The sequence below is a fragment of the Fonsecaea monophora genome (genome assembly GCF_001642475.1).
Source record: "Fonsecaea monophora strain CBS 269.37 chromosome Unknown Scaff13, whole genome shotgun sequence".
Taxonomy (NCBI): Eukaryota; Fungi; Ascomycota; class Eurotiomycetes; order Chaetothyriales; family Herpotrichiellaceae; genus Fonsecaea; species Fonsecaea monophora.
This window is the reverse complement of record NW_019173944.1, coordinates 25,442-44,694: the sequence shown is the minus strand read 5'-3', so window position 1 is coordinate 44,694 and position 19,253 is coordinate 25,442. Positions and strand designations below refer to the sequence as shown.

Below are 19,253 nucleotides of genomic sequence, written 5' to 3'. Positions count from 1 at the left end.
CGTTGTGAAAATCAGGTGAACTGAAGACATCAATAATGAGACAAGCTCAATACCGGTCAATGTGGGATAGGTGACACTGTGAAGTCCTCTGAGCTGAAAGGGGACGGGTGTTCAGCATGAATTGAATTGAGTGAAGAGTCTGTGAGTGAACAGTTTGCCTTTGACAATACCAAGCACCTGGACTGGACAATGAAGAGACGGTCATCTTCTCTTGCAACACGTGCCTGTTGGATGACTTGCTCATGGGTCTTGTCGTTGCCTTCGGAACCGGGACGCAAAAACATTCTTCCGGTGACACTTGGCACGAGACTGTGACCGCACCGGCAGCGAGATATCATTCAGACGAATTCAACCCATTGCTCCCTCTGCGTCTCATCCAGAACGCTCATTTAACTCATCTCTGGAGGTTGGGTGAGGCTTCACTCGTTCCTCTCCTGCCTCAGTCGGCGCAATCATTTCCTTGTTGTCATCGTGTCGAAACTCCCTGTATTGTCCGCATCATGTCCTAACACGCTACTGTGCTTGCTCTCTTTTTCTTTTCTGCGCACTCGTTTTTGCGTTCTTTGTATCCACCATCATGGACATCACGCGTCGTCGCATCCTGACGGCCACAGTCCCCTCACCGTTGCTCAACAACTTGAACAGAATCGAAGACCTTGGTTGCTTCGACGAAGAAGAATGCCGCTTCTTCCTGCGGGAAGTTGGTGAGCGTGTTGTGCCTGTCTATCCTTTCTCCTTCGGCATGGAAGAGGTGTACAGCCTGATCCTGGAGCGATATGGATATGCAGGTCTCCCCGATGTCACAAGTGTACTGCAAGACCTCCTCGAAGATGAACAAACCGCAGCCGGCTTAGGAGATGATGGAGACGTTTGGCGCTCGTGGCGTCACAGTTGGAGACACCGAAATGTAAGTCCCTCATCCTTAGACCAGGGAAAATGACATTGACACCATTCACAGGATGACGCCCTCAACCCCTTTATTCCAAAAGTGGGAAGCTTTGTCCTGCAGCAACCCACCCAGCTCCACATTCGTAAACTCAAGGCACAGAATTTCATCTTCAAATCCGAGAAAGCCCAAAGAGTAGAACGAGCTCGGGAAGCGGAAGAGACTGGAAAAAGAAATGCGCTGGTAGAGATCTCTCACAATGAGCACAGAAGAGTCGAGTATCCTCAGAGTCATTTCTTCACCAAAGCTAAGCCCTCAGATGAAGAGAACTCGTACCGACTCCCCTCCACCACATATTCCCATCAGAGAACCAGAACTTTGTTGGCATCAGAGCAGGAGCCGTCACCAATCCCTGAGCAAGTGACATTGAAACAGTCAAGCATTGCTAGAGGATCGCACGTCACCGAAGCATCAGCAAGTGGCTCTTCGCAGCAAGAATTCGTTGAAGTGGATCCGTCTGTTCTTGATGCAGACGTCGATTCAGCCCTCTTGGTCTCTTTCGAGATGCTCTCTTCCCATCAGCCATTCTTGGATCAAACACCTAACCTGAGAGGCGGGCACGGCGAAATCGTCACTCTTCGACAGATTGGCTCCACACAAGATACGTCTTCGAGCAAGGAACACAATGTCCAGGAAGGAAGTTCGCCACAGTCTCTTGTGCTGTCGAGTCCAACTTATGTTGGTTTTTGTGAGACCCCTGGAAGTCGTGACTTGTCAGATCCTCCCAGCCCTGTAACTGCTGGTAACATCGGGCCGGCTAAAGAGTTGAGCAAATGCGATAGACAAGAGCCTGCGGAGCATCACAAGTCAGCAGAGAGACAGCGCAAACTTTCAGACAGTCTCAAACATTTTGCCCGACGCCCCCATGGTGACAGCTCCGAGCCGAGCAAGAGGACACGCGCTGCTAATCGGCAAGCCAGAGTTTTGGACGGGGCAATATGGCTGCCAAAGGTTCGCAAGCGGCACTCGTCACAGATCAATCTTCCTGGGGATGAAGAGGCCGTGGTGGAGGAGAGGAAGAAATCGATTGTACGACGCAGCCTTACACCGGTCTGGCAGAAACGCGAGTCTTCACGCAACAGTTGGATGGAAATCATGCGAAACTTCTTTCGGTCTGAGTCGGGTTCTAGCCAAGCAAAGCAACCCAGAGCTGATAGCATTGCGATTCAAATTCAATCCACCGTCCCAAATTCGCTCGCGTCCCCCAACAACCACACCATTATCAGCACCCACTCACCAGTCGAGCAAGAGCAACAACCATCCCCATTTGGACTTGACGGAACCATTGACCTCACACCATTCGCATCAAGCGCCATCATGGACTACAACAAGCCTCTGCCGCTGAGTCCTGGCGAAATTGTTCAGTCTCTCTCAACTCACGCGAGCCTGGCACATTTCCGTCAACCAGAACTTGCAACCTCCAAGAACACTGTTGCCTCTGCAGATTTCAAGCCAGACTGTCAAGCTCCGACTGCTCATCGTATCAAGCGAAAAGATGTCCCTGTCAAACATCAGCTCTCTCCTGTCCGCGAACACCAAGACAAGTTTGGTGGTGCACACGCAGCTGAGCCTCAAAAGATAGAACAACCACCACTCTCGTAAGGTGTCTTCCCAAAGCTAGGCGATGGCAATGGAAACAAACTGATGGTTGAGAAAAGGGCGATCACGTACTCTAGCATTGCTAATATGAATCCATTTGTGGACAATCCATCCACTGAAACTCCTGTCATTCTTCCTGCTGTCTCTGCGCCTGAACCTCTCTTTGCCGTCCGTGGACAAATACCAGATCATCTTCGTGGCTTTCCACCCACCGTGCCTGAAGACATTGCCTTCTCCATCCGTCAACAATTTCCCAACTTCTGTTTGCCTCCACCTCCACCAGAGCGACCTGAACGCCATACGTCCAAGTCACGCCTATTGACCCCAATCAAGAACCTGATCAACAAACGCCCTGACTCCGAGGAGGTGAATTATGGTACACCCACACGAGTTCAAGGATCAGAGAAGAAAAAAAGCAAGTCGAGCCTGCAGAGGTTTGGAGACTTCTTAAAACATCCCTTTGTGGTAAGTGTTTGGACTACATTCATACATGACTTTTTGAGGCCAGGCTAATTAAGTTGAACAGTCACAACCACCTACCGGGGCAGATAAAGTGGAAGAGTGGATGAAGGAAAGCGCCGCAGCCACTGCGCCTCGCACTCTCGTGTCTCTCGATCCAGCGACCCAAGCCCGCGTTCTGGGAGACATGGAACTCCTCCTGGTCACCGCCACCAACAACTTCCTGGTCCACGAGGCCAACGCTGCACGTCTCAACCCGGAAATTGTCATGCGCTTCAGCAACGAGTGGAGAGCCCGTGGTCTGCGCCCTGTGGTCGAGTTCCTCTACGACTGTCGCACCCAGTACCACCTCGTACTGGCCAACATGCACACCGTCCGATTCTCAACCACCTGCGAAGAGTCGTTTTACCTGCGCGACTCGTGTATGGAGGTCTGGTCGACCATCCTGGCCGACGTGGCCGTCCACGCCTTCTGCCTCCCCGACGACATCGTCGTCAAGCACCTCTACGCCCTCCCCCAGGTGTTGAGGATGCTGCGGGCCCCCGAGTCCGCCCTCGCGGCCGTCCGAGGCCTTCAACTGAAGACCTCGGCCAAGATCACCGAGCGCAAGGCGGTGGGCCGCGCGCGAAGGGCGGCTCGGGGCCCCTTTGCCATCCGCGTGCCCCAGTACGGGGACGGGATGTTTCACCGGCGCGACATCAGCGTCGAGTCAGAGGAGGACGTGTTTGGGGGCTTCGAGGCCGTCGTGGCCAACATGCCGGTGCCCGCATCGCTTGTTGCCGCGCTGGACAGTCCCGGCCCGACCGTCTGCAAGGACGATCGGGTCGGCGTCCTCTAGACGTCAACCGGTTTCTTGTCTGTCTTGTCTTTTTGTTTTTTTTTTTTTGCTCTCCCTTCTTTCGAGAGTGGACGTGTTATGTTGGGGTTAGGGCTGGGACCGGGGCTCACTGGGGGCCGTGCTGGGTTGTGCAGGGGGTGAATATGGCGGCGGGGGCTCTGCCTGTTGGTCGCCATTTCTAAATGGCCAGGCCCTGTCTTGTTCTTGTTAGAGAGTCCTTTCTTTTTCTTTTGTCTCGGGAAAAAAAAAAAATTGAACACATTTTCATTGTCACTTTTCCCGCGTAGTCTACGAGCCTGGGACTACATCTACCCTACAATCCACTGGGAGGGGAGGTGGAAAACCCTGGCGGAAAGAAACGACGAACTTAGGAAACGAAGAGCATCACGGCCACAGGAGAAAACGTTACAAGTAGAGTGCGGCAAAAGGGACATGATCTCACTCAATCCATCAGTCATGAATCTTTGTCAGATGAACCAGATTTGCTCATATCTTCATGACCTTTGTTTGCACACTATGTCCTAGTCTCCTGATCTCTTAGTCTTCGCCGGGGACACATGTTGGTACATTTACGAGAATCCAGCGTCTCGTCCAGGATCTAGTCCTGCCTGATCTTCAAAATCCATAAAACCTGATAATGCTGCCAGGCCGGTATAGCACCGCACACATTCCTCCACCAATGGCCTCAGTACCTGGTCCACTTTGCCACTTACGCCTGCGTGCTTTTTGAACACACCCACCATGTTCGGTCGATATTCCGTCAGAAAGGACCGGGCGAGATATTGAATTTGCTCATTTTGAGCACCTCTGGAGAGGAAAGCGGAAAGAAGGACGCGGAGGGTCGATGTTAGGAGGACATAGTACGTTCGGAGGGCGGATAGAGCGGAATCGGCAGCATGGTTGTTGGATTCGGGCGCGTCGCCAGAAGTAGAAGGAATCGAGATGCCGAGATCGGGATCCGCTCGGAAAAGACTGGAGTCGCGAACGGCAGACATGAGGCCTGCATCGAGGAGAGCTCCTGCGCCGTCCCGGGTGCGTGAGAGTTGTAGAAGGAGAAACATGCGCGCTTCGAAGACGGAGAGAAGATAGCGGCGATCTGCAGGTTGGGCACGTTAGCAATGAAATAATGATCTCGCCCATGGTAGTAGGAGACGTACAAACTGGTTCCGAGCTCTGAAACTCAGCCGCGACGTGCTTCAGGGGATCGACGAGGATCTGGAGCACATTGGCATTGACGAATGAATTGAGCACGAAGCTGGACTTCTCTGAGCGTGCCAGGGAAGTAAGGAACGACAAAAGATTCAAAGCATTTAGCCTGCAGGCGTCCACTCCATCTTCTGCATCATCACACAAGATTTGCACGACCCGTTGACTCGCTGATCGCACACAGTCCATACTGTTACGTCTAGCTTTGGCGTCGGCATCCGAGGCGCCACCAGCCGAAGACGTGATACGACTCAAGTACTGTGAGCAAATGCTGTAGAATACCGTCCTCAAATTGGTGTTGGAGCTAGATGCTGCGATGCCTTCGACTGAGGCGCGGAAGAGCTGGAATAACTTCTCTGTGATGAGATTATTCATGTGGGCATTTGAAAGGTCTGTTTGGGAGAGGGAGAAGAGTAAGGCGTCAGCAGCTCGGGCCAGTTCCATCACATCAGCCCTGCCATCGACGATAAAAACATCGAGCTTCGGCAGCATGGCCTGGAGCATTTGTAAGATAAATTGCGCTTTGGTTGTCGGCTCCATGGGACACGCTTCAATGATAGCGATGATCATTTCAATGTACTCGTGTAGTGCATCGCTTCTGGCTTTATGGGCAAGGATGGACCTATTTCGAGCTTCGATTGTGGCCAGTATGGCATCGGCTTCGTCAATCAGAAATTGCTCGTCGATTTTACTACTGCTGGGAGCCGTGGCTTGATTCTTGATGATGTCGGCTCGATAAGCATGGAGATACTCGCGGATCATCTTGATATCGTAGACGCTGGACTGACCCTCTGCGACGTCTGTTAAATAGACCTCGAAGTCAACTCCTACATAGAATTGAGGGTCCAACTCTAGATTGGTGGACAGATCGAGCTCGAGGAAGTCAAAAAGGGCAAATACATCAGGGTTAGTGATGATACTGCCGTCCACGTTTGTAGTCTTGCCTTGTAGAGTTGACAAGGTCTGTCGTAGAACTGTCGACAGCCCATCTTTCGCCGCCGATCGTATTTCACTAACAGTGTAATTGTACAGAGACGCCCGAAATGTGAGAAACTCGGCAAGAGCTTCTGCTGATGTTGTGTACCAGAAAGCCGGGGCAAGCACACTGTTGCCGTCCCAAAGAGTTTGTTGGTTGACGACCGGTAGGCTGATGTACAAAGATTGTAAGAATTGAAACCGGCGTAGTTGCCCAACAACAATTGTTCTAGATATCGGAGACGACCAGAGGTGTCTCAGCACACGCAGAGCGGCTGCTTTCATGTGTATCAACCAGGATGACATGATCCCACCCTCATCATCGGGATAATTTTGTGCTAAATCGACAATGGTGTTGAAAACGGCTGTCGCTGCATCGATCGAGTCAGAAATGGTCAAACGTTCGCCCAGTCTCGCGAAGCCTATCAGCAGGTGCGCGATGTTTGGAAGGTCGGGCTGCGTTTCGAGGCACGCGTTGAAGAACGCCAGAATGCCGTCTTTGAGAAGATAGCTGACCGACCCAAACCCTTCCTCAAGCTCTCGGACCTCGAATTGCAGCCTTGCAGACAGATTTCTTGCTATTGGCTCGAGTTCGAAGGCTGGATCAGGGCCCAACATGTCCACAATTCTCCGCGTTCGCCCGAGGGTCGGATCGCTAGCCAGGAAATGGTTGTTGAGCTTTGGAGAGCTGGAAATCTTCTGCAGCAGAGCCAGAGCGCGAAGGGCGAGCTCCGAATGCCCAGTAGCAGAAAATTGGCAAAGCCTGAGCACAATCTCCGGGTTGGCAGCCAGACTGTCTTCTAGGCTGTTCAGATTGGGACGAGCAAGTGGGCCGTCGTGTGCCGAGTGAGACTGGACCAGTGGTCGCACTATGTCAAAAAAGGTGGGCTGCAGGTCAAGCACCCGGTTGATGATGTCGATTGAACGTTGTAGACTGAGAAGCAAAGGTGAGTCCAGGAGAGCCGCCTCTACAGCTTCTCCAGGCACGCGCAGAGTTTCCATTAATGGCTTGTTCATCTCGCTGCCAAGGATCCACTGCATTAATCTCGCAAACGGACTTCGTTGAGCATACGATGCCACCTCAGGCATTTCTTGAAGAGCATCGTTGGCGATTGTCGTTCGGTCAAGCATCGCCACGTAGTCTTCGTTGAATCCCTCGAGGCCCACCGCCACAAACTCGAGACAATGAAAGGAGCCGATTGATCGTTGGAGCTCATCAGTAACTTCCGGGAGAGCCTTGGCAAAGATTTGTCCGCATACAAAGTCGATGTAGGGTGTTATTCCGGGGGCTCGGTATGATGCTCCAAGATCTTTGGGGAATGGAAGCAAATCCATCCCGAGCCCTGTGGAAGGTAACGGAGCGACTAGATCCCGGAGGAATACGACAAAGGCGTCATACTGATCAAATGACATCGCTAGTGAATTGAGGGTGCTCTGTAGGTTGAGTAGAGTTGGCTTGGGGGGCGCTATCGTTTTGCTAGCGCTTGGTCGGGCTCTGTCATGGCTGTTTGCGGCCCAGTCGTCCACGATCTGCCACAGGGCGCCCGCCGTTTGAGCAGTTTTGTCAGTCAGCAGCGCGTCCAATGCTGCAAACACACTTGCTCTTAGATAACTCGGGACCGGACCGGAACTGAGAAGCAGGAGAGCCTGCGGGAAGGCGGGGGTGACGGTTTGTAGAATGTACTGACGCGTTCCACCGGGCTGTCGACTGAGATGAGCGAGTAAGCGCAGATAACACGAGAGCATGACAGGGCTCTCCAGCTCGTTCATATCGGTAGGCTGAATCTTTCGCACATTGGGCAGTTGGGATGTGATAGGACGTTCATGGACTTTCTGTGCATAAAGTTCCAACTCGGCAAAGATCTGTTGATAGTTCATGGACGGAATGCGTCTACCACGTGTGGGCGCAGGCTGTGAGTCGTCCAGCAAGAACTTGTGGGCAGCTTCCGCACACTCCTGCTCTTCTGAAATCGAGCATAAGAGTTCGCAGAAAGCGCTCACCCTTGGTACAGTTTGTCGGCGGGATGCCCACTGCAGGAAGCCATACAAGTTACTGTCGGGGTCTTCCCACCATTGCTCTGCAGCCTCAGGTCTGCCTTCGAAGGCGAACGAGATGAGAATGAGAAAGCATTCCAGGTGGAGCTTGCTCACGCTTGTACCTTGATTAGCAGGGGGTAAGCCTTCTTGCATCGCTGTCAGCTGATTCAACCTTTGGTCGTCTTCTTCGGTCCTGAGTTTTCGTATTGAGTCCGGCATGTTCGAAATGAATGCCTCTGTGAAATTCTCCAGGGATTGCATGAATTGCAACCGAAAATAGGATGACGTCTGCTCGCCTTCGAGCGCAAAACTTGAAGTGTCGCTGAGAAGCAGAGCCACCAGCTCCTGCCGGGCAGGATGTCGCCAGACATCTGAGTTGGTGCTTGTACATATTGCAAGCATAAATTCCAAGGCATCCTCCTTCAATGCTGCCTTGACTGCATTCGCTCGTTTGTCGGAACCAGCGTCCTGGTCGGACAGGTCGCGGAATTGCCCGCTATATTCAACAGTCCACCAGAGACTTAACACCGCCTGGAATGGCCTGATGGGCGCTGAGGAAGCATCTTGTGGCAGTGAGCCAAATACAGAGTCGAGGGAAGCAGTGCTCTCTTGAGAAAGGTGGCTCCCGGGAGAGCCGTATTGCCGAAATGCTGCGGAAAATGCGGGCAAATAGTGGACGAGATTAAGATCGAGGCGATTCCAGCGAGGCAGAACACCGTGGAGCTTTCGCAGATCTTCCTGGTTGGTATAGTCTCCTTGGAACAAATACGCGAGAATACAAGCCAGTGCTTCATGCTGTTTGAATAGACTGTCTCGCTGAAATTCAAGGGTGGCATAAAACTCGGGCCCCCGTGGTCCACCTAGGAGTGCTTTACTCTGAAGTGCGTCTGCCACTTTGGCTTGTAGCTTCTCAATATCCTCCAATGTGCTGAGGCATTTCCTGGCGTAAATTGACCCGTTATTGGACACACCGCCATCAATCTCCAAAACTCGGGCAACAGTGGTCTCAAAGACTCGTCTGACCCCATCGTCAGGCTCTAAACTGAGTGACTGTTGGAGGGTAATTCGGAGGGATTGGAGCAGGAGGTCTCTGCGATTATGAAACTTGCTCACCACATCCATCACAAACGTGTCCTCTGTGGTGTGGATATCGGTCTGACTCTGGATGAGCAGTCTTCCGGCCTCGATTTCGTCTAGGTCAAGGGTGGTTGCAATGGCCCGGCTGATATGCTTGAATTCATCGTTGACGGCGTATTCCTGGTCGATAACATTGAGTTTCCCTGCACATGAATCAGTGGTTGAGTCACCAGGAGGACCAAAATGTATCACACCATTGTTATAGGACTCTCGGTCAGCAGCAGTTGGTGCGGTCTTGTCCAACAGTTTCCTGAAATCCTGAATGCTGTCTTCTAGTTCCTGCCATAGACGGTCGATGTTGGCGAGTCGCGTTTCGGTAAAGGCGACAAGGTCAGCATGGAGACCTTGTAGGCGCGAGAGACTGTCCATGAGGAGTTTCTCGAGATTGAGATCATCGAGGAGGGAGAAACGTGGGGAGGGTGGGAGGGAACTTGTTGACTTGGGGTTGGCTTCCTGCGCGTCTCTGGAAAAAAAGGTCAGAGCGCGATCGCAGTTTGACTTGTCGCATCCCTCCAAATCCCAAATCGGGTTAGCGCTGCCAAGTCCGCAGGTCGCCTTGCTCTCGCCATCCTCGACTCTCCGCCTTATTGCGCCGCAAAGTACCCAGTGACTTGTTTTTGTTTTCAGATGTATATGTTGTCTACCTGTTTAGATCATGACTGTCACTCCAGATCAGTCCTGCCGCTCTGCTGACCGGAGAGATGTCGGAGGTGAATATTGCAACTGCTGTTGGTACGGACTCGAGATTCCCCGAAGTCTCCCTATTGCTCAGCCTTGCCGACTGACAATGTTTGTCTGTATTACAGCAAAGTTAGGAGCGGACACTCAGAGGCTCAGAAGCGAAGGCCTCGAGGGTAATACTCGATCATCATCTGACAGATTGGAGCTGATTGCGTTGCGTTAGACCTCAAACGCCTGCTGGCGGAAGAGAGGAGCCAGTATATTTTCCCATTCGCTTCCTTTCAGCAATGGGCTGATCAGATGATCTAGGCACAACATTGAGGAGGATATCTTCCATAGGATATTGGAGCTGCTCTATAAGCTAGTGTCCAAGGAGAAGCCTGTCTTCCTTCGAGCCACCACCAAGCCAACGACGAGGAACACTGCTTCGTCTCGTTTGCAAGCGGCATCGGCTGCCCTCCGCCTAGTGGTCGAGGTCGCTACCCCAAAGCTCACTTTCAAAACTGCTCTCTCGGTCTTGGACCACATCATCGACACCCTGCCCTCACCAGATGGTTCTTTTTGCGAGCCTCTCCAGAATGACTACCTCAAGAGCTTCAGAATCTTGCTTGGCTATGCCCCGCATGGAGAACATATGCGCCGCAAACAGTGGCAAGCATATGTGGACTTTGCGCTTGAGTGTCTGACGGCTGGGCTAGATGATGGCGCGGTTGATGACGGAGTCTCAAGCGGTAGAGATACCAGCTTGACTCCAAGAGACCATCAGCATTTGTCCATGCGACTCAGTCACACAAGCTTTAGGAGCACGAGTCAAGGACATGCCTCTAATTTCGAAGACATTTGGGCTGCATTGAAGCACTTGACGTCTTTTATCAATGCGCCAGTCATGTCACGGGCAGCAACGATTGCCCAGAAAGTTCAAGACTTCTTGCAAGTCGATAGGAGAGGTCAAGAAGGGGCATTTGAGACCGTGAACAACGTCCTTTTTGTCTCTCTTACAGAAGATGTTGCCTTCACCCAGACACTGTTGGTTACCCTCATTCCCGTCATCAGGCGATTGTGGCCTAGCAGGTCTATCCTTCTTCAGCAACAGATGCTCATCACCTTATTCTCATGTCGCTATCTGCTTCTTTCTCCAAATGCGCCATGGCCCGCGATCGATCCAGCACTACTAGAACCACTTTTAATCACTATCCTCTCAGACTATCGCACTAGAAACGAGAGGGACCTGCTACATTTTGATGACCTGCAACCAATTCTCACTACAGACAATATTCCTCTGCAGCTCAAACAATTCAAACCTGTTCAAAACTCCCCGCGCGCAGTATCCAGCTGGTTTATATTGTCCATCATTGCGTGTCTTGTTGTTGGACTGAGTGACATAAGACATACCCAGCTTCCTATAACTGATGCAGACGATATTCCGCGGAAGAGACAGAGAATTCAGAGCCGCCTGGACGAGATTATCGAACTAGCAGTGGTGGGAACTGGGCAAGATAAACTGGTTGCTTTGCAGGTCATCTTGTTTCTCCTTGATCAGCCCTCGGACATGGAGCAGGAATGGACGAAGGATCTCTACAAGCTAATACCGGACGTTGGTAGCGAAGATCCTACCATTCAAACATGGATCCTCTTGGTATTTTCACGGTACGTTTGTTCAACGGAATTCAGATTCAATGGCTCATCGCAATCTAGCCTCGCGGTCGGTAGTGCCAGTCGCGCTCATGAGCACCCAGATTTCTGGCCACAAGTGTGGGACGCAGCGAGCAGAGCAATGGCAGTAAACTCCACAACGAGGGCTGCATGCCATGCACTCGACGTCCTTCTCAGAATAGGGACGTTGGAGTCGTCAATAAGCGGAAAGTCATTGGACAGTGCCTTATTCGGAGGTGGTAACAATGGGCCCAGCAGTCTCACGGACACGTCTCTACTGTTAATGACACGGGCGCTGCGCTCTAAACTGCTTGACAACGAGAGACGCTTTGAGTCCTTCGGTCTGAAGGTCATTTCCTGGCTCGCTGCTCGCTGGACTGTCCGTACGTTTGTTTCTGTCCAAGCATATGCTAGAAAGACTAACCCTCTACTGCAGCTTCGAATCTTGATCGCCTTCATAATGCACATATTGTCTGTCACGCTAAGCCAGAGCTCTTGTATTCTTTGCTGGGCACCATTTGCGGCCTCACAGATGCGATCGTTTCCAGTCATGCTTGGACATCAACGCATTCGTTGTTCGAATCTGCCCTGATAGCGTCAGACAACATCGACTTCTTGCAGTATCTTCTTGCCATTCCTCCTTCCAAGATCGAGGCAGATGAGAATCTCAACACTCTACCTCGCCAATTTGATTCGTCTGCCATGGCTCGCTTTTTCCGAGTTGTCATGGATTTTCTAGCATCTAAGACGAGAGAGTTTCTTTACTCATGGAACGTGATCTATAACGACCGACCTTCAAATATTGGAAGTGATGTTGTGGAAATTCTAGGTGTGACCTCCGTCGTCTCCTCTGCGCTATGGATTCGTTGCAGTCCTCAAGCTCCCGGTTACATACAGCCTTTGGTCCTAGCTGAGAGCCGTCGCATTCTCGCCGACTTTATTGTCAGCCAAACCATCGATCACTCTCGGGAAATGGTCAATCGTATCTGCGATTGTGTTATCACCACACACAAACAACTGGCGCACAACGATAACCGTTGTTTCGGCGAAGAATATCAAGCCGTCATCGAATTTGCATTGCGTGTTGCTCGTCATGCTATGCCCTCGACCAGTACAAGCGACCCTTCGGACTTGGATTTCTTGGACGATGATGTATGGGACTCTCAGGCAACTCAAAGAAGTCAGCTTGGCCCGGGCATCGACATCTCGAGGCTCGACCTTCCGATATGCAAAGATGCTCCTGCGCGTTTGGCGAGGCACTTGGTGGAGCTGACAGTGGCTCTTCAAACGGTCAAATCCAAAGGAGTCTTTGACTCTTCTGTCACTGGGCTGGTTATTGATGAGGTCTTAGTGCTTGATCCCGTCTTGCTCATTGGCGCCCGAGGAGCAGTGCAAGAATTTCTCAATCTGAACACTGCAACAACTCGCGGAGATGCACATCGCTTGCTCAAGAAGCTAGCCGAGTTATATCTGCGGGATGAAGCCTTTGAGAGATGCGAATCCGCATTGTGTTTCTGTCTCGACGCACTGAAAAGCTTCATGGATCTTTGGACTGCTGAAGACGAAGAAGACGATTTGGCGGACACTGCCTATGACATTTATTACTGGTTCCTCAACACGATGACCCGCAAAGGCGTTGCATCCCCGAGAGTGCTCTCAAAACTTGCGGACCTTTTAGATGCCCTACTACGAAAGGACGCATCTTATGGTGGCGAAGACCTCCCCTCTCCCCGAACAAGCCTGTTGAATATCTTGGAGATTAGCAACGCGGCGAGCCAGTATCGGCTTGCGGATCAATTGTCTCATATCTTCGAAAAGTACGTCCTAACTCAACACGAGGCAATCTTCGATGATATCGTCACCAAATTACCCTCGGACCCGGACAACAAAGAAGGCATTGCTGTGCGCTTGTATGTTGTGTCTTATCTTGGGGCTCGATGGCATACCGTTCTGCGACAAGCCATGTATCACTTATTCGAGACAGTCGCACACGTTCCTTCTGCAACAAAACTCGGACGTGGCTGTATCACCAGGACGTGCGAAGTACTCAAACTCCAAGGGCCGAGGCAGCTTTTTAAGTTGTTCTCTTCCCAGATATTCTACACATGGCTGTCGCAGGAGACCCTTGCCAGCATGCCTTTCCAACTGTTCGAGTATGCCTCTTTGCAGGAAATGGTTGCTGACAATGTCGGGGAGCTCACGGGGCAGATCGCCCTTAGAGGGTCTCAACAATCAGAAGAACTGGCTCAGCTAGTTGGTCAGGACTGGAATCTTCTACTCAGCGGAAATTTTGCCTATGCCGAAGCGTACACTCTTGCTTCGGAAACTAGCGTACCGAAGCACGATCGTCTTTATGATGGCTCGGAAAAATTGGTGCGAAAGCAGCTAGGGTCTCAAATATACCTCCAGCGACTTCGCGAGTGCCTCCCAGACATTATGGCCCTGCTCGTGCTGTCTCTTCAAGATGACAGGGGAATTGAAAAAGCCCTACCCAGCCCGAGTCTCGCAATTTGGCAAGAAATGGTGAACGGTTCGGGTCAAAACGTCCAACTACCACTCGCCCAACAACCGTGCTTCAGAGCACGCTGTCTCCCGGAAGAGGTCAAATACCTGTGCTTACGACTTGATTTGAAGGAGAGTGATATATGGACGCCAGCATTCTCAGTCCATTTGTACAGACAACTTTTGGACAGAGCAAGGCCAGCACTGGGCCCTCTACACACCTGTAGTATCATACGCAAAATTCGTATCGTCATCAGTCTTGCTGGTCCCATTGCTTGGGACGGGTACCCTCTGGAGATGATCCTACATAACCTACGTCCCTATCTTACTATTTTCGAGTGCGCTGAGGAGACAATGGGCATCTACCGATTTCTTCTACGTCGAGGAGCGCGATTCCTAGCTTCTCGGCCTTCATTTATCGCAGGTCTGTGTGTATCGATTTTCGCTTCTCTCACTGGCTTCATCGCATCTTCTCAGGACAGTACTACGCAAGAGGATCAATTCGTGTCAACGATGACCAAGGCTCAAGAATTTCGGGGTTTCCTGGGGCAATATTTGGAATCTCTGGAGCTCACAGATGCAGGCGGGGAGACACTGCGAAGGTACAAGCACATCATTCGGCATGCAAAAGGTATAGCCCAGGGAGGAAGCAGTGCGCAAAACACAAGTGAAGGGCAGTTGCTTTACGCTTTGCTTTCAGACCAAAGCAGTACGAATCCTCTTCTGTCAGACTTTCATTTCGACCTCTCTATCAAAATTCTGTGCCGACAGTTCTGCGCACCGGCGGACTCTCAAGACGACATCCTTGCTAATGACCTCGATGCTGCTCGATTCTCGGCTACACTGGAAAGCCTGTTGAAGAAATTCGACTTAGACGAATCTTTTCGCATCTGGGCCGCCCAGGGCATCGGACGGGGCTATCTCATGAGTGGGCTTACTTCGACTACGCACGACAAAACACCATCGACGGGAAAACAGTCGCCGGACATGGGACTCGAAGCAGTCTCGTCCTACACAAACATCGTACGCTACCTCGTGGATCTAGTCTGGAAGTCTGATTACCCAGGGTCAACTTTGGCCGAAAGTACTTTACAGCTCATCTCGAGTAACCTGCACGAAGGCGACGAGCACACCTTTTTAGCCGTCGATTTTGACAGGAGCATTGTGCATGAGTTGAGGTTCAAGGATTTCCCATGCCCTGCTGCGCCGCTATCCACGAGTCTCGGTTTCGTGAGCAAACAAGAAGGAACACGTCAAGATTCTCACGGGCCATCGCGCGATTGGGCAACAGAGCTCCTTATCCAGATCTCCGAAGCTGCTGCTGGTAATCCTCTCCTGGGCTTTTTGCAGCCTCTGATCAATACAGTCCCCGATGCAGCCGGTATCCTGCTACCATATAGCGTCCATCTCATATTACTAACCGAAACCGACTCTCACCAGGTTTTCCGTGAAAGACTATCTGAGGCCTTCTCCGCAGTCCTCTCATCCGAGGGTCAGCCTCTTAGTGAGGCCAGGAAACTAGTGCTGAAAACACTCCTATATCTTCGAAAGTGCCGCCTCCCAAATGAGACCAATATGGCGCAACGAAACTCCTGGCTGGAGGTAGACTTCAGCAAGGCCGCGTTGGCTGCAAGTGACTGTCAAATGTGGCATGAGGCTCTGCTCTTCTTAGAGCTGCACTATTCTCAAGCCCAACTTCAGACAGGCCGGTCTTCCCGAAGGTCGTTTGCGATGATTAACGAGGTCTCGACGGAAGTTATCTCCAAGATCTATGAAAATGTCGATGATCCTGATTTCTTTTACGGCAAGCACCAGAGCTACGATCTGAAGTCGATCATCGGCAAAATGAGCCATGAAGGAGCAAGCCAGAAATCTCTGTCCTTCCAGAGCGCGATGCTGGATTCTCAATTGAGGATGGAGGAGGCAGAAGAAACACTCGGTGGTGTTGCCTTCACGACAGCATTGACCCTGAGCGCTGCAAATATGCAGGGTATATCAGAGGCGGTAAAGCAACACTATGAAGGGCCTCACAAAAACATTTCAGTTGAGAACAGCGTGGCCTTGGATCATTGGGACTTGTTCGGGACGAGTGAGTCGTCTTCGATGTCGACGGCCTTGTCGTCACTGTTTCGCAACATGCACAGCATATCAAACAAGAGCAGTCTATCCCGGGAGCTGGACTTGTTGTTGCTACAGCATGGGGATACTTTCCGAACGAACCCTGTCAAGAGAGGTCATCACGGTGATGTCCATCCGAGATTGGCAGTCCTGGCAGAGGCGAGGCAGATTTTGGGAGCAACAACGGCAGAAGCCCTAGAGTCGACCTGTGCGGCGATAGTGGCGAGGGACCAAAGGATCAAACTTGCAGAGTAAGTCACGTTACACTCTACGTTCATGGTGACTGACAGTGGCAGATTCAATGCGTTGTCACCAATCTTGGCCGGCAGGGAAGCAGCTTTCGCGGCGATCCGTCGAAACAATCATTTGCGGGCAGCATTTTCGTTGAACATGCGGCAAGCGCTGCTCCTGGAAGTCCAAATGACACGGCAGTCCTTGGACGTGGCGTCCAGTTACGAGGCGCCACAGTTCAGCTTGAATCGAGCAATGTACCTCTCGCAGCTTACCCAGCTGGCTGAAAGTATAGGACTAAAGGTGGACATCGCCATCCATTACGACCTGGCTAAGACGTTGTGGGCACAGGAAGAAGTTTCCGCCTCGATTGGCATCCTGCAAGGCCTGGGAGATCGCAAAGATGCTTCCACACAGGCTATCACGGTGTCACGGGCTGACATCCTTACAGATCTGGGACACAAAATTGCCGAAGCTCGTCTGGAGAAACCGGATGAGATTATAGAACGGTACCTCGCACCAGCAATCCGAGAGCTCCAGGGGCCTCGTACTGGGGCTGCTGCTGGCCGCGTGTTTCATAACTTTGCTGCATTCTGCGACATGCAACTTCAGGATACGGATAACCTGGACGACTTTACGCGTATCAGCAAGATCAGAGATCGCAAGATGCACGAAGTCCGTGAGCTGGACAGGATGGTGAGAAAAGCCAAAAACGAGCAACAGCGAGCCAAATTAAAGACACATCTGGCCCGAGCCAAAACCTGGTACAAGCTCGACGAGGAAGAATGGAGAAGGGTGTCACAGAACCGAGAGAATCTCATCCTGCGGTGCCTGGAGAATTACCTGCTGTCGATGAGGGCATCTGACGATTACTCAAGTGATACCCTCCGCTTTATTGCTCTGTGGCTCAATCAAGCCGAGAGTCCAACAGCAAACGCCGCTGTGCGCAAGTGCCTTGAGTCGGTCCCAACTCTCAAGTTCGCTCCACTGGTCAATCAGCTGTCGTCTCGTCTGTTGGATATCCAGGACGACTTTCAGACCCTCCTGAAGGATCTCATGTTTCGTATCTGCTCTGATCACCCGTATCACAGTTTATACCAGGTATTTGCAACCAGCAAGTCTAAAGCTCCACCAGGGGATGAAGTAGCTGCTTCCAGGTTCGCTGCAGCAAACCTTTTGACGGAACGCGTCAAGCAGCAAAGCACGTCCTCGGCGATATGGACTACTGTTCACAATACTTGCGTGGCTCTGAATAGGGTGGCTGTGGAGGGACTCTCTGACAAAGACCTCAAGAGTGGCTCGAAACTCCCACTGCGCAAATTGCAAAATGGTCCGGCACTAGAAGCTCAGATCACGAAACCCACGACAAAGATCCCCCCACCGACCATGAACATTCCTCTCCGAGCAGATCGAAACTATTCAAAGGTCCCGACTTCGACCATGATCGATCCAACCATCTCTGTGGCCGGCGGCGTATCGGCTCCTAAGATTGCGACAATCACCGCCTCGGATGGGTCTCGACACAAACTGCTTCTGAAAGGAGGCAATGACGACCTTCGGCAAGACGCCATCATGGAACAAGTCTTTGAACAAGTCTCCAACCTGTTGAAAGATCACCGTGCCACACGTCGTCGCAACCTTGGTATTCGAACCTACAAGGTTATCCCCCTTACCAAGAACTCGGGCGTTATTGAATTTGTCCAAAATACTATCCCACTGAATGAGTATCTGCTGCCTGCTCATGCGCGGTATTATCCCAAGGACTACAAGGCGAGCCGTGCTAGAAAGGATATTTTTGACGCGCAGGCCAAGAACCATGAGCAGCGTGTGCGAGCTTACCAGACTGTTGCCGCGAATTTCCACCCTGTCATGCGATTTTTCTTCATGGAGAAGTTCCTTGACCCAGATGCTTGGTTTTACAAGCGGCTCAACTACAGTCGATCCACGGCCGCGGTGAGCATTTTGGGCCATGTCCTCGGACTCGGCGACAGACACGGACACAACATCCTTCTTGATGAGAAGACCGGAGAAGTGGTCCACATCGACTTGGGCGTCGCCTTTGAAGCCGGCCGCGTCCTGCCTGTGCCCGAGGTTGTGCCTTTCCGACTTACTCGTGACCTGGTCGACGGAATGGGCCTGACGGGGGTGGAAGGAGTATTTCGGCGGTGCTGTAACTTCACCCTCGAAGCCCTCCGCCACGACCAAGAAGCAATCATGACCATCCTGGACGTGCTGCGCTATGACCCTTTGTATTCGTGGTCCATCTCCCCGCTCCGTCTGCAGAAGATGCAGGAAAACAACGAACAGGCCGCAGCCGACGCGGCCAGTATCGCCGGCGGACCGTCCACCCCCTCAACGACGAGCGGAGCGGGCTCTACCTTTGTCAGCGCGGCCGACAACGCAGCTGGGGTGATTGCCGCCCGCAGGGAAGAGACCGAGCCTTCGGAGGCGGATCGCGCTTTGACCGTGGTGGCGAAAAAACTGGGCAAGGCCCTCAGCGTGGAAGCCACAGTGAACGAGTTGATCAGACAGGCCACGGACGAGAGGAATCTGGCTGTGCTGTATTGTGGGTGGGCGGCTTATGCTTGATCTCATGGACACAAGACACCTCGATGAGATGACAACGGGAGAGAACCGAGGGAGAAAAGAGAAGGAAGAAAGATGGTGGCGAACGCGGGAAAGAGAAAGAAAGGACAAGAGTGTCTAAGACCGTACGAGACGGAATGGCATGGGATAAAAATGTCGAATGTCACGCTCGACACGGGGGTCTAGAACGGGGATTTCTTCTTCAAGGACTTGGGGGATCATATCATGATAAATCCCTAACGTTCGTACCTATCTATATAATTCATCCATGAGAAAATGACACAA

General features: G+C 51.9%; 3 protein-coding genes across 3 annotated transcripts; 2 read left to right on the top strand and 1 right to left on the bottom strand.

The window, feature by feature from the left end:
• Positions 1-577: 577 nt before the first annotated feature.
• On the top strand, positions 578-3,842 carry AYO21_02783 (hypothetical protein; the record flags this gene model as incomplete). The annotated part of the gene is made up of 4 exons (XM_022652759.1): positions 578-907; positions 959-2,544; positions 2,605-3,010; positions 3,072-3,842. The coding sequence occupies 4 exons, from the start codon at positions 578-580 to the stop codon at positions 3,840-3,842; spliced, it is 3,093 nt and encodes a 1,030-aa protein (XP_022514784.1).
• Positions 3,843-4,411: 569 nt separating this feature from the next.
• Positions 4,412-9,566, bottom strand: AYO21_02782 (hypothetical protein; the record flags this gene model as incomplete). Its single annotated transcript, XM_022652758.1, has 2 exons — positions 4,412-4,938; positions 5,000-9,566. The coding sequence occupies 2 exons, from the start codon at positions 9,564-9,566 to the stop codon at positions 4,412-4,414; spliced, it is 5,094 nt and encodes a 1,697-aa protein (XP_022514783.1).
• A 418-nt stretch (positions 9,567-9,984) lies between these two features.
• Positions 9,985-18,971, top strand: AYO21_02781 (hypothetical protein; the record flags this gene model as incomplete). Its single annotated transcript, XM_022652757.1, has 6 exons — positions 9,985-10,051; positions 10,102-10,135; positions 10,188-11,525; positions 11,574-11,914; positions 11,968-16,402; positions 16,448-18,971. 6 exons carry the CDS (start codon positions 9,985-9,987, stop codon positions 18,969-18,971), a joined length of 8,739 nt encoding a protein of 2,912 aa, XP_022514782.1.
• Between the last annotated feature and the right edge of the window lie 282 nt (positions 18,972-19,253).